General features: G+C 41.8%; 1 protein-coding gene across 3 annotated transcripts in view; it reads left to right on the forward strand.

The window, feature by feature from the left end:
• LOC109260547 (HLA class I histocompatibility antigen, A alpha chain-like) overlaps positions 1-7,081 on the forward strand; it is a 31,659-nt gene extending 24,578 nt beyond the window's left edge. The window contains exons 7-10 of one of the 3 annotated variants that reach the window (XM_053905259.1): positions 3,724-3,756; positions 3,894-3,941; positions 4,105-4,143; positions 4,882-7,081. In XM_053905259.1, coding sequence (XP_053761234.1) covers positions 3,724-3,756; positions 3,894-3,918 — 58 coding nt within the window. In that variant the 3' untranslated portion in view covers positions 3,919-3,941; positions 4,105-4,143; positions 4,882-7,081. Of the gene's footprint in view, positions 1-3,186; positions 3,683-3,723; positions 3,757-3,893; positions 3,942-4,104; positions 4,144-4,881 lie in introns of those variants that run through there. The other 2 variants (XM_053905262.1, XM_053905264.1) reach the window with 2 other exon arrangements.
• Positions 7,082-13,529: the final 6,448 nt, after the last annotated feature.

The following is a 13,529-nucleotide window of genomic DNA, read 5'->3' on the forward strand; positions in this document are numbered from 1 at the left end:
TATTCACAATGACCCAGTGGAACTTATTCCTGGGCTGCAGGGCTGGTTCAATATTTGCAAATCCATCAAGGTGATATACTCATTAGTAAAAGCAAAGAACAATATGATCTCAATAGATGCAGAAAAAGCATTTGACAAAATACACCATCCTTTCTTGATAAAAACCCTCAAGAAAACAGGGATAGGAGGAACATACTTCAACATCATAAAGTCCATATATGAAAGACCCATTTGGAATTCTCTCTCTCTCTCTCTCTGCCTCTCCCCCACTCACTTTCTCTCTCAAAATAAATAAACTTAAACAACAACAACAAAAATATTCTCTCTCTCCCTCTGCCCCCTCCCCAACTCGTGCAAGCACTGTCTCTAAAATTAAAATAAATCTGGGGCGCCTGGGTGGCGCAGTCGGTTAAGCGTCCGACTTCAGCCAGGTCGCGATCTCGCGGTCTGTGAGTTCGAGCCCCGCGTCGGGCTCTGGGCTGATGGCTCAGAGCCTGGAGCCTGCTTCTGATTCTGTGTCTCCCTCTCTCTCTGACCCTCCCCCGTTCATGTTCTGTCTCTCTCTGTCCCAAAAATAAATAAAAAACGTTGAAAAAAAATAAAATTAAAATAAATCTTAAAAGTAAAATACAACTAAGGGGCACCTGGGTGGCTCAGTTGGTGAAGCATCTGACTTCAGCTCAGGTCATGATCTTGAGGTTCATGAGTTCTAGCCCTGAGTCAGGCTCTGTGCTGACACCTCAGAACCTGGAGCCTGCTTTGGATTCTGTGTTTCCCTCTCTCTCTGCCCCTCCGCTGCTTGCACCTCTGTCTCTGTCTCTGTCTCTGTCTCTCTGTCTCAAAAATAAATAAAACATTTTTTAAAATTTAATAAAAAATAAAAACACAATTGTGAATCCTCTCTTTTATTCCCCCTTTGCTTCTTTGTTTTGTTTTTTAAATTTCACATATGAGTGAAATCAATAAACAATGAGAAAAAGGGAGAGAGAGAGAAACAAAGAAATAGACTGTTAACAATACAGAACAGACTGATGGTTACCAGAGGGGAAGCCGGTGGGGGGATGGGTGAAATAGTTCGTGGGGATTAAGAATTACACTTGTGATGAGCACAGAGTGATGTATGGAACTGTTGAATCACTGTATTGTACACTTGAAACTAATATTACACAGTATATTAACTAAGTAGAATTTAAAACTTAAAAATTTGTTTTTAATGTTTATTTATTTTTGAGAGAGAGAGAGAGAGAGAGACAGAGTGTGAGATGGGGAGAGAAAGAGAAAGACACGGAATCCAAAGCAGGCTCCAGGCGCTGAGCTGTCAGCACTTAGCCAACGTGGGGCTTGAACTCACAAGCTACAAAATAATGACCTGAGCTGAAGTTGGATGCTTAACCGAGTGAGCTACACAGGCGCCCCTAAATTAAAACTTAAAAAAAAAAACCATAAAAGAGACACAAATTATATATATATATATATATATATATATATATATATATATATATATATATAAAGTGCAACAACTTAGGAGCTTTATGAGTCTGATTGCAATATTCTTAGACACATTTCTACACCAAGGGGCTAACTAAAATCACTACAACCAGAGCGAGGCCAGTGAATGAAGCTGAGTGGATCGCAGGTCACGAGTCTCCCTATCTCCCATGGGCAGGACAGCGTCTTCTCTAGACTCTGGTTTGGAGCTTCATCTAGAGGCCTCAGAATCCAACCCTGACCCTCCACCCAGGGAGACCCCGCAGGGATTCCTCCACTGTTGAATTGGAAACTGGTTGTGACCAATCACCCCCGCCCCCCCATCATTGAGGCAGGCAGGCACGGGGTGCTTCAAGGGAGTGGGACTAGTGCAGGGCTGACTTTGGGGGCATGGCCTGGGTCTCACCTTCCAGGTGACCTATGGTTGCCCGGTGGGTTCGTGGGTTCTTATGGACCCCTGCTCAGTAGACATTGACAGTTCGCCTACAACTGTGCCTGAATGAGGACCTGTGTTCCTGAACCGTGGCGGACACACACAGGTCACCTGCCACAAGTGGCAGGCGGCCAGTGTGGCGGAGCATCAGAGGAACTACCTGGAGGTCACGTGCATGCGTGGTATAGGTTCCGCAGGTACCTGGAGAAAGGGAAGGAGAGGTTGCAGCGCGCAGTTGGGAGGGTCACCTCAGCACTTCTGCGATCTCTCCAGAGACTAGGGCTGTGCTCCCTGGAAGAGGGGAGGAAAATGGAATAGATGCCCGAATACCATAGGTCAGGGGTCGAGGGATTAAGCCTTGGCTGTTCAGATCCTCTGCCAGAAGAGTGACTAACTAGCCTAGAGGTCCAGCTCTTCTCTCAGAAACAATGAAGGGATCCAGTCCCCCAGGGATGGAGGAAGAAACCATCCATCCCTGCAATAACCAACTAGCAATACCCTCTGATTCTCTGTTAGCAGCTTTAAGAATTGTGGGGGACTTTCTCTCTCAGGCCTTGTTCTCTTCCCCATGTACTATGTGTTTGAACTTTTCTGAGTCACTCTGCTTCCACCCAGATCAGAACCAGAAATCCCTTTCTTCCCTCAGAGAGCTGTAGCCTCCTCATCTGTCCTGTCTTGTCTTCATCCTAGAACTTTTCAAGGAATAAGAAATGATCTCAGGTCCCTGTGTCCAGGCTGGCATCTGGGTTTTGTGCTCCCTTCCCCCACTTCAGTTGCCACATCCATTCTCAGGATAGTCACATGAATGCTGCTGGTGTGACCTATGACCAAAGCAAAATTTTTTTAATTTTCTGAGCCTTTTTCTCAGATTCCCCAAAGACACACATGACCTACCACCCCACCTCTGACATGAGGTGACCCTGAGGTTCTGGGCCTTGGGCTACCCTGCAGAGATCACTCTGACCTGGCAGCATGACAGGGAGGACCACATCCGGACACAGCGCTTGTGGACACCAGACTTTTGGGGGATGGGACCTTCCAGAAGGGGGCAGCTATGGTGGTGCCTTCTGGAGAGGAGCAGAGATACATGTGCCACAGGCAGCATGGTGGAACTGCCTAAGCCCCTCATGCTGAGACAGGATAAGGGGGGAGACCTGGACATAGACCCTCTTCTCAGAGGAATCAGGAGCTCTTGTGGAGAACTCCAGCAGGGTGGGGGCTGATGCCTGGGGTCAGGGCCCTCACCTTCCTTCCCCTTCCCAAAGTCACTTCTCAGCTCTCCATCCCCATCATGGGCATCATTGCTGGTCTGGTTCTCCTTGGAGCTGTGGTCTGGCATTGAGATCTGGAGGAAGAAGAGCCCAGGTAGGGAAGAGGTGGGAGGATCTGAGTTTTTTGACTCCACTGAAGGGTTTCAAGTCCCGGTGGCAGATTGTCCTGCTTTGTTAATAGGAAGTACCATCCACATGCATGTGCTTGCTCACTCTGGAGCTGACTGCTAACACTCACACTTTTAGTAAATCACATGTGAATGTGAAGGGCAAATTTTCACCCTAATGAATCTGATGATGGGGACCTGATTCCCAACAGTCATAGGACAGAAGGGAATTCCCCTGCTGAGGACAGACTCCAGAAGTGCAGTTGGTCTGGTCCACACACATGGACTTTTCTTATGTTTTCTGATCCTGCCTTGGGTATGGTTAAGAGTTCTGGAAACTTTCCTGGGATCCAGGACTAGGGAGATTCCTTTAGGACATCATGGCTTTCTCCCTGGCCTCTGTCATGATGTCTTCTTCCCACAGGAGGAAAAGGACTGAGCTACTCTCATGCTGCATGTAAGTATGGAGGGGGTGATCCCTGAAACCCTGGGATAGTGTAGACAGGACCCCATGGGGAGCTCACCCCCCACCATAGCTCCTCCTTTAGTCTCATCTCCCGTGGCTCTGATCAAGTCCTGTTTGTTCTACCCCAGGTGGTGTCAGTGCCCAGGGCTCTGATGTGTCTCTCACAACTCCTAAAGGTAAGGCCCTGAGAGGCCTGAAGTGTGGGGTTAAACAGAGGGGACACGACTGGGTTATGGGGATTCTTTGAGTGGGACATTTTGAGCATATGGTGGGCTGCTCATAATGTCACCACTTAAAAGCGACTGACTTGAATTTGTTCATGATTATTTTCTTTCACAGTGTGAGCCAGCCACCTTGTGGGGGACTAAGTAATGCAAGGTTAGTTCTCAATCCCACTCCCCATTGTGACTTCAGGAATCTCTGACTACACTTTCTTTCTGCAAAGTGTGTCTGAATGTGACTTAGCATAATGAGAGGAGGTGGAGAGACTGGCCCAACACACTGCCCACCATTACACCTCCCCACATTGACCTTTGCCCTTTTCTAATCTACTTTCTTGTTCTAGCAGAGGCAGGACTAGATGTCTATCTCTGTCTTAACTTCATATTGCACTGAGTTGGAACATTTTTTATATTGAAAATAGGAATCTGAATATAAATTTGTTTTTTTTTTTCCACATTCTTATCATGGGGGGTTGCTTGATGGGTTATTTAAAAGAGATGATTCCTTAAATTTGAGAACAGAAATAAATGGAAGCACTGAGAACCTTCCAGAATACACATGTTTGCTGTGCTTCGTCTATTGCATGTGGTTACAGGAGAGGCTGTGAGGCACCAGCATGGATGGGACTGTGACCAGTTGGTGCTCAGTGCATTTTGGGCTTTGACATGGTCACTCCTAAGCAAAGTCATTTTCTCTGCTCCTTTGTCCTTGTCTCTTCAGTGGAACTTTGTCCCACCAGGATCTGTGATGACAGGGACTGGGACATCACCCAGGCCTGTACTGTGTCCAGGACAGAGATAGTTTATGTGGCCAGGTCAGCCTAAGGTCAGGCTTGGGTTAGGCCCTCAGCCCCCATCTTTGAATTTTTGATTTTTTTTCTTTGTTTCCTTGAAGGATTGTGCCCATTCTTGCTCTTATTTTGAGCAATGGGGAACACTTATAAACTGTGTGGTTATGAGAGATCCAAACACCAAGAGCTCCTGAGGCTTTGGGTTTGTCACATATGCCACTGTGGAGAAGGTGGATGCAGCCATGAATGCAAGACCACACAAGTTGGATGTAAGAGTTGTAGAACCAAAGAGGGCTGTCTCCAGAGAAGATTCTCAAAGACCTGGTGCTCACTTAACTGTGAAAAAGATTTTTGTCAGTGGCATTAAAGAAGATACTGAAGGACATCATGTAAGAGATTATTTTGAACAGTATGGGAAAATTGAAGTGATTGAAATCATGACTGACCGAGGCCGTGGCAAAAAGAGAGACTTTGCTTTTGTAACGTTTGATGACCATGACTCAGTAGACAAGATTGTCTACAACACCATACTGCGAATGGTCACAACTGTGAAGTAAGGAAAGCTCTATCTAAGCAAGAGATGGCTGGTGCTTCATCCAGCAAGGAGATCGAAGTGGTTCTGGAAACTTTGGTGGTGGTCATGGAGGTGGTTTTGGTGGGAATGACAACCTGATAGTCTGTTATAGGATCCAGCTCTTGTCTACACCAGTTTATACTTACAAATAAGTGGAGTGGTATTGTAGGCCGGTGAAGTGACTACTCAAAATGTCTTTTCCCTGTGTTTGTTCTTACTAGATTTTAAAGATCCAGTCTGTGCACTGACATTTTATATTAATTTTTTATACTTCCTCATACTTGGATATATTTCTAAGGAAAGGATCCCTAACATTTATCCAGTTTTTTGTTGTTGTTGTTTATTTATTTTTGAAAGAGAGAGAGAGAGAGAGAGCGTGCACAAGTGGGGGAGGGGCAGAGATAGAAGTGGGACAAGGTATCTGAAGTGGGCTCTGCACTGACAGCAGTGAGCCCGAGGAGGGGCTCAAACCCATAAGCCATGATACCATGACTTGAGCCAAAGTGGTACACTCAACCAACTGAGCCACCCAGGTGCCCCTAACATTTATCAGTTTTTACATAACACCTCCAAAAAGCTTTTTTTTTTTTTTTTAATCTAGTTTCTTAGTTTAAAGATAGTTCTACTCAAATGTGGTCTACAAATAGCTGATCAGCAAATTGTTTAGTAGACTCAAGGGAATAATATAAATCCTTATATTTTGCTTATAAGGAAACCTTTGTAGAGCTTTCCAGTTTACTCTCACTCTCCAGTTCTCATGGTGGGCTAGTAACAAAACATTGTAGACTGGTATAGACTAGCATTGGCTCACAGACTACAAGTAGCTTTAGTTTAGATGGACTTGCATCCTAGCACTTGTCCTGGTCAGGTAAATACTAGTTATTACCATTATTTAAAAACATTTTTTTAACGTTTATTTATTATTGAGAGACAGAGAGGCACAGAGCATGAGCAGGGAAGGGGCCGAGGGATGGAGAGATACAGAATCTGAAGCAGGCTCCACGCTCTGAGTCGTCAGCACAGAGCCCGACGTGGGGCTCAAATTCACAAACCGCGAGATCATGACCTGAGCCAAAGTCGGACGCTTAACTGACTGAGCCACCCAGGCGCCCCAAATACTAGTTATTATTAAGAAGTTAATGGGGTTCCATTTTCAGTAATGTGGTCTTTTTTAATTGCAGTATAGTTGACACACAGTGTAACATTAGTTTCATGTGTACAACATAGTGATTTGACAACTCTATACGTGATGCTATGCTCACCACAATGTATAGCTACCATCTGTTATCATACAATGCTATAACAATACCACTGACTATATTCTTTATGCTGTAGCTTTTACCCCTGTGACTTAAATAAAAGCCTGTACCTCACAGTTCCCCTTCACCCATTTTGCCCTTCCCCCACTTACCTCCCCCTGACAACCATCAATTTGTTCTCTATGAGTCTGTTTCTACTTTTGTTTGTTTTTTCATTTGTTCTGTTTTTTAGATTTCACAGGTAAGTGAAATCATATGGTATTTTTCTTTTTCTGCCTGACTTATTTCACTTAACATAAGTCCATCCATGTTGCCAAAATGGCAAGATTTCACATTTTTATGGCTAAGTAATATTCCACTGCATATATACTCCACATCTTCCTTATTCATTCATCCATTGATGGACACTTAGGCTGTTTCCATATCTTAGCTATTGTAAATAATGCTACAATAAATATAGGAGTGCATGTATCCCTTTGAATTAGCATTTTTGCTTTTTTGGGTAAATACCCAGTAGTGGAATTATTGGATCATATGATATTCCTATTTTTAATTTTTCCACAATGGTTGTACCAGCTTACATTCCTACCAACAGTGTACAAGGGTTCCTTTTTCCCCACATCCTCACCAACACTTGTTATTTCCTGTCTTTTTTATTTGAGCCATTCTGACAGGTATGATATCTCATTGTGTTTTTGTTTCTTTTCTTTTTTAATTTATTTTTTTAATTTACATGCAAGTGAGTTAGCATATAGTGCAACAATGTTTTCAGGAGTATATTCCTTAATGCCCCTTACCCATTTAGCCGCCCCCCCCCCCCACAATCCCTCCAGTAACCCTCTATTTGTTCTCCATATTTAAGAGTCTTTTATGTTTTGTCTCCCTCCTTGTTTTTATATTATTTTTGCTTCCCTTCCCTTATGTTCATCTATTCTGTGTCTTAAAATTCTCATATGAGTGAAGTCATATGATATTTGTCTTTCCCTGACTGACTAATTTTGCTTAGCATAATACCCTCTAGTTCCATCCACCCAGTTGCAAATGGCAATATTTCATTCTTTTTGATTGCCAAGTAATACTCCATTGTATATATATACACCACTCCATTGTGTGTATATATATGTGTGTGTGTGTGTGTGTGTGTGTGTGTATACATATATATATATGTATATATATATGTATATATATATATACATATATATATATACATATATATATATATATATATATATATATATATATATATATATATATATATCATGTCTTCTTTATCCCTTCATCCATTGATGGACATTTAGGCTCTTTCCATACTTTGGCTATTGTTGATAGTGCTGTTATAAACCCATTTTTTCCTTGTTGATCTTCTGTTTAGGTTATCTGTCCATTGCTACAAGTGGGGTGTGAAAGTCCCCTACTATTATTATATTACTATTAGTGGGCTTCTTTAAGATTTTTATTAATTGAGGGTGCCTGGGTGGCTCAGTCAGTTGAGTGTCTGACTCTTGATTTCGGCTCAGGTTGTGATCTCATGGTTTGTGAGATCAAACCCTGCATTGGGTTCCATGCTGATGGTGTGGAGCCTGCTTGGGATTCTATCTCTCTCCTCTCTCTCTGCTTCTTCCCCCTCGCTTGTGCTTTCTCTCTCTCTTTATCTTAAAATAAAATAAACATTTAAATTTGTTATTAATTGATTTATATATTTGGCTGTTTTCACATTAGGGGCATAAATATTTGCAATCGTTAGATCTCAAAAAAATTTTTTTAATGTTTATTTTCGAGAGAGAGAGAGAGAGACAGACAGAATGTGAGCAGGGAGGGGCAGAGAGAGAGGGAGACACAGAATTTGAAGCAGGCTCCAGGCTCTGGGCTCCGGGCTATAAGCACAGAGCTTGATGTGGAGCTTGCACCCACGAACTGTGATATCATGACCTCAGCCGAAGTCAGACACTCAACCGACTGAGCCTCCCAGGTACCTGGAAATTGTTAGATCTTCTTGTTGGATAGACCCTTAATTATGATATAATGCCCTTCTTCATCTCTTGTTACAGTCTTTGGTTTAAAATCTAGTTTGTCTGATATCAGTGTGGCTACTCTGGCTTTCTTTTGGAATCCATTAGTATGATAGATGGTTCATCATCTCCTCACGTTCAATCTGTAGGTATCTTTAGGTCTAAAATGACTCTCATGTAGGCAACATATAGATGGATCTTTTTAAAAATCCATTCTGATATCCTATGTCTTTTGATTGGAGCATTTAGTCCAGTTACATTCAGAGTAATCAGTGATAGATATGGATTTGGTGCCATTGTATTACCTGTAAAGTTGTTGTTCCTGTAGATTGTCTCTGTTCCTTTATAGTCTTTGTTGCTTTTGGTCTCTCTTTTCTTCTCAAAGAGTCCTCTTTAATATTTCTTGCAGAGCTGGTTTAGTGTTCATGAACTCCTTTAATTTTTGCTTGTCTTGTAAACTATTTATCTCTCCTTCTATTCTGAATGATAGCCTTGCTGGATAAAGTATTCTTGGCTGCATATTTTTCCCATTTAGCACGTTGAATATATCATTTCCCTTCTATCTGCCAAGTTAGTGGCCTGCTGCTAACCTTATGTGTCTACCCTTTTAGGTTAAGGACCTTTTGTCCCTACCTGCTTTCAGAATTCTCGTTTTCTTTGTATTGTGCAAGTTTTACTTCTATATGTCTCGGTGTTGACCTGTTTTTGTTGATTTTGAAGGGGTTCTCTGTGCCTCTTGTCCTTGAATGCCTGTTTCATTCCCCAGATTAGGGAAATTCTCAGCTATAATTTGTTCAAATAAACCTTCTGTCCTTTCCCCCCACTTTTCTTCTGGAACTCCTATGATATCGATATTATTGTGCTTTAAGGAGTCGGTGAGTTCCCTAAATATACATTTGAGATCTAACAGTTTCCTTCCCCTCTTCTTTTCAGTTTCATTATTTTCCATTTTTTTAAGAGAGGGAGAGAGAGCATGAGTGGGGGTGGGGCAGAGAGAGAGAGAGGGAGAGAGAGAATCATAAACAGGCTGCATGCACCAGTGCAGAGGCCCACACGGGACTCCATCTCACGACGCTGAGATCATGACCTGAGCTAAAATCAAGAGTCAGATGCTGAGATACCCAGGGGCCACCATAATTTTATCTTCTATGTCACCTATTCATTTTCTGTTTCTTCCATCCTTGTTGTGATTATATACAGTCAGTTTTGCATTTCAGTTATAGCATTTTTTCTTATTTTGGCTTGGCTAGTTGTTAGGTCTTTTGTCTCTGCAGCAAGGGCTTCTCTGGTGCCTTCTATGCTTCTTTCAAGCCCAGCTAGTATTCTTATGATTGTTGTTCTAAATTCTTGTTCAGATATATTGCTTGTATCTGTTTTGAGTAAATCCATAGTTGTGATTTCTTTTTGATGTTTCTTTTGGGGACAATTCCTCCATCTCATCATTTTGTATAGGTTTCTGTCTTTTGTGTGTTATGAAAGCTTGTTATGTTTCCTGCTCCTGAGAGTAATGCTATATTAAGAAGGGGTATTACACTGTCTAGGGGCTGGTGCTTCAGGAAGTGTTTCTGGTGTATGCTGGGTGCTCTTGTGTTTTGGCTGCTTTTTCCTCCAGGTTAGTTCTCTGTAGTGTTCTTCCTTGCTTGCAGTGGGGAGTTTTTGGACCTTTAACTAGGTGTGCTTTGATTTGTTAAAATAAACCTGATTAAAAAAAAAAAGAAAGAAACCTGAGCCACTGATGTTCTATTGTATTCCTCTGCCTATAATCTCTTGTCCCAGGCATCCATGGGTCTGCATTTCACTTATAGCTTTCACAGGTTTTAGCACTTATCATTACCTTCTGCAGATGTTCCCAGCATGAGATCTATATTATACTAGGTTTTCCTATGTGAGTTCTGAGTCAGATGAGACAAAGAACAATCCCTTCCCTGGGTAGCCAAGAGGTTAGAATGTTGAAAGTAGGTTCTACTTTGTTCCTTCCAGCCTGCAGAAAGAAAGTGGGAATTAAGCTCTTTGTCCCAAATGCCCCACGCCATCCTGGAGTGGGAGTCGGACAAAGATGAGTAAAATGTCACATTTCCTACCATTTTGAATGTTACTTTTCTTGACTGGATGTTTGCTTGGTGGCTATACCTCTTTGAGCAATTTCCAGAATTCCTATATAGTTATTTTTGTCAGTCTCTACTTATTGTTTCAAACATTTTTGTGGAGGAATAGGGCCTAGTCTACAATCTTACTGATGTCCTGAGCAAGATTCTTCCCTTTGTATTACAATATAATAATTCAGAGCTTGATATGTAGATGAACCTGAATACCAGAAATATCAATGTATCAGTCAAGTTACCTCGAAAAACTGAATAGTATCAGGGAAATACAAATCAAAACCATACTGAGATATCACCTCATGGCAGTCAGAGTGGCTAAAATGAACAAATCAGGAGACTATAGATGCTGGAGAGGATGTGGAGAAACGGGAACCCTCTTGTACTGTTGGTGGGAACGCAAACTGGTGCAGCCACTCTGAAAACAGTGTGGAGGTTCCTCAAAAAATTAAAAATAGATCTACCCTATGACCCAGCAATAGCACTGCTAGGAATTTACCCAAGGGATACAGGAGTGCTGATGCATAAGGGGCACTTGTACCCCAATGTTTATAGCAGCACTTTCAACAATAGCCAAATTATGGAAAGAGCCTAAATATCCATCAACTGATCAATGGATAAAGAAATTGTGGTTTATATACACAATGGAATACTACTTGGCAATGAGAAAGAATGAAATATGGCCTTTTGTAGCAATGTGGATGGAACTGGAGAGTATTATGCTGAGTGAAATAAGTCATACAGAGAAAGACAGATAACATATGTTTTCACTCTTATGTGGATCCTGAGAAACTTAACAGAAGACCATGGGAGAGGGGAAGGAAAAAAAAAGTTAGAAAGGGAAGGAAGCAAACCACAAGAGACTCTTAAAAACTGAGAATAAATTGAGGGTTGATGGGGGATGGGAGGGAGGGGAAAGTGGGTGATGGGCATTGAGAAGGGCACCTTTTGGGATGAGCACTGGGTGTTGTATGGAAACCAATTTGACAATAAATTTCATATTAAAAAAAGAAAAACTGAATAGTATATATATTTATCTTATAGAAATATATTTATATTATATATTTTATATATAGATATTGATAAACATAGATATAGATGATATAGATATAGATATAGATGATATAGATATAGATGTATCTCCCAAATCTTTATCCCTGAAAGGTCTGGGTCATTAATAGTCCTGCCTGAATAGTTTTCCATTGACTTTAATTAGAGGTCATGATAGTACTAAGTGATGCCCTAAGTTATCTTCTCTATTTTAGACATACTCTTTCTTAGCATCACTGTGTAGTAGCAGCTAAATTGCCCTTGATAATCATGATCAATCACTCCATTCAGTACAAAAATTACTGTCTTTGAGTGTTTAGAGGCATGATGAGCCAAAGTGGGTGGGTGGTAGTCTTAAATTCCATTTCAATGGAATCATTGCTGTGTCTTCTAGTGAAAGCATTCCTTTCTTTGGAACTGATACCTCTAAGCCACATAACATAAGGTCATGTGGATAGGGAGCAAAAATGTTGCTAGTGGATCCCTAAATAGTGAGTGGTGTCACTTCCATTTCCACATCCTTGATTTCTGAACCTGTAAATCCTGGCTATGAGAGAAATGGCAGCATATATTGGACTCTGTTTAGAGCCCCCTGGAAAACATTGCCCCAAATCTGCAAGGGATTGGCACCTAGATGGCACTTTGAGTCTTCAAAAGGTCATTCTCCATTCTATCAAGCCAGCTCCTTCAGAATAATGAAGAACATGGTAAAACCAATGAATTGAATGCCCATGAACACCTTGCCATACTTTATTTGCTGGAAATGAGTTGCTTGATCAGGAGCAATGCTGTGTGGAATACCATAATAGTAGGTATTGCATTCCGTAGTCCATAGATGTTGTTTGGCAGAATCATTGGCAAAGGCAAGTACATATCCAGAGAAAATGTCTATTCTAGTTAGAGCAAAACATTGCATGTTCCATAATGGAAGCAAGTCCAATGTAATTAACGTGCCACAGGTATCTGGATGATTACCCCAGAGAATATTGTCATATCAAGGACTCAATGGTGGTCTCTGCTGTTGGCAAATTGGGAACTCATCAGTGGCTGTAGCTAGGTTGAGATTAGTGGGGAGAAATCTATGTTGCCGAGCCTATATATAATCTCCACCCCTGTCATCATGGCCACTTTGTTCATGAGCCCATTAAGCAAAGAGGCTGACAGGTTTCCATAGGATGAGTCATCTTATCCACTTTGTTAAAATCATCCCTTTCTGAGGTCACCTTTTGATGGGCATTTGCATGGGACATAAATATCTTTACATTTTTGTCCCCAGAGAATTCTGTCCACACACCTATTCCCCAGTTCTTCTTGCCACCAACTTTTCAGTCATGTTCCTTTCAGTCATGTTCCTTTCAAGTCCATCCATCCAGTCCATCCAGTCAAAGCACTGGCCATAGCCTGTGAATTGGTATACAATCATACCTCTGGTAATCTCTCCTTCCAAACAAAATGTACAACCAGCTGCATTACTGGGAAGATTTTCCCTCACAACTGTCCTTAGGAGATGACCTTGAAGGGGGCTTTCATGCTGCTATTCACTTTTGTAGTGCCTGTGTACTATGCAGAGCTATCTATAAACCAAGCCTGACTTTTCTCTTCCTTAGGCAACCATGTGCAGGGAATTCATAAATCCAGGCTGGGAGAGATTAGGTAAAAATGTAGAAGGAATTGGGGCAGTGAACATTTGATCCATTTCCTCACATAATTTACACATGTCTTCAGAGCCTGGTTGAACCCAATACCATTATATTTGGTGAT

This window comes from Panthera pardus, unplaced genomic scaffold (assembly GCF_024362965.1).
Source record: "Panthera pardus isolate Hobbes unplaced genomic scaffold, ASM2436296v1 HiC_scaffold_17, whole genome shotgun sequence".
NCBI classification, from domain to species: domain Eukaryota; kingdom Metazoa; phylum Chordata; class Mammalia; order Carnivora; family Felidae; genus Panthera; species Panthera pardus.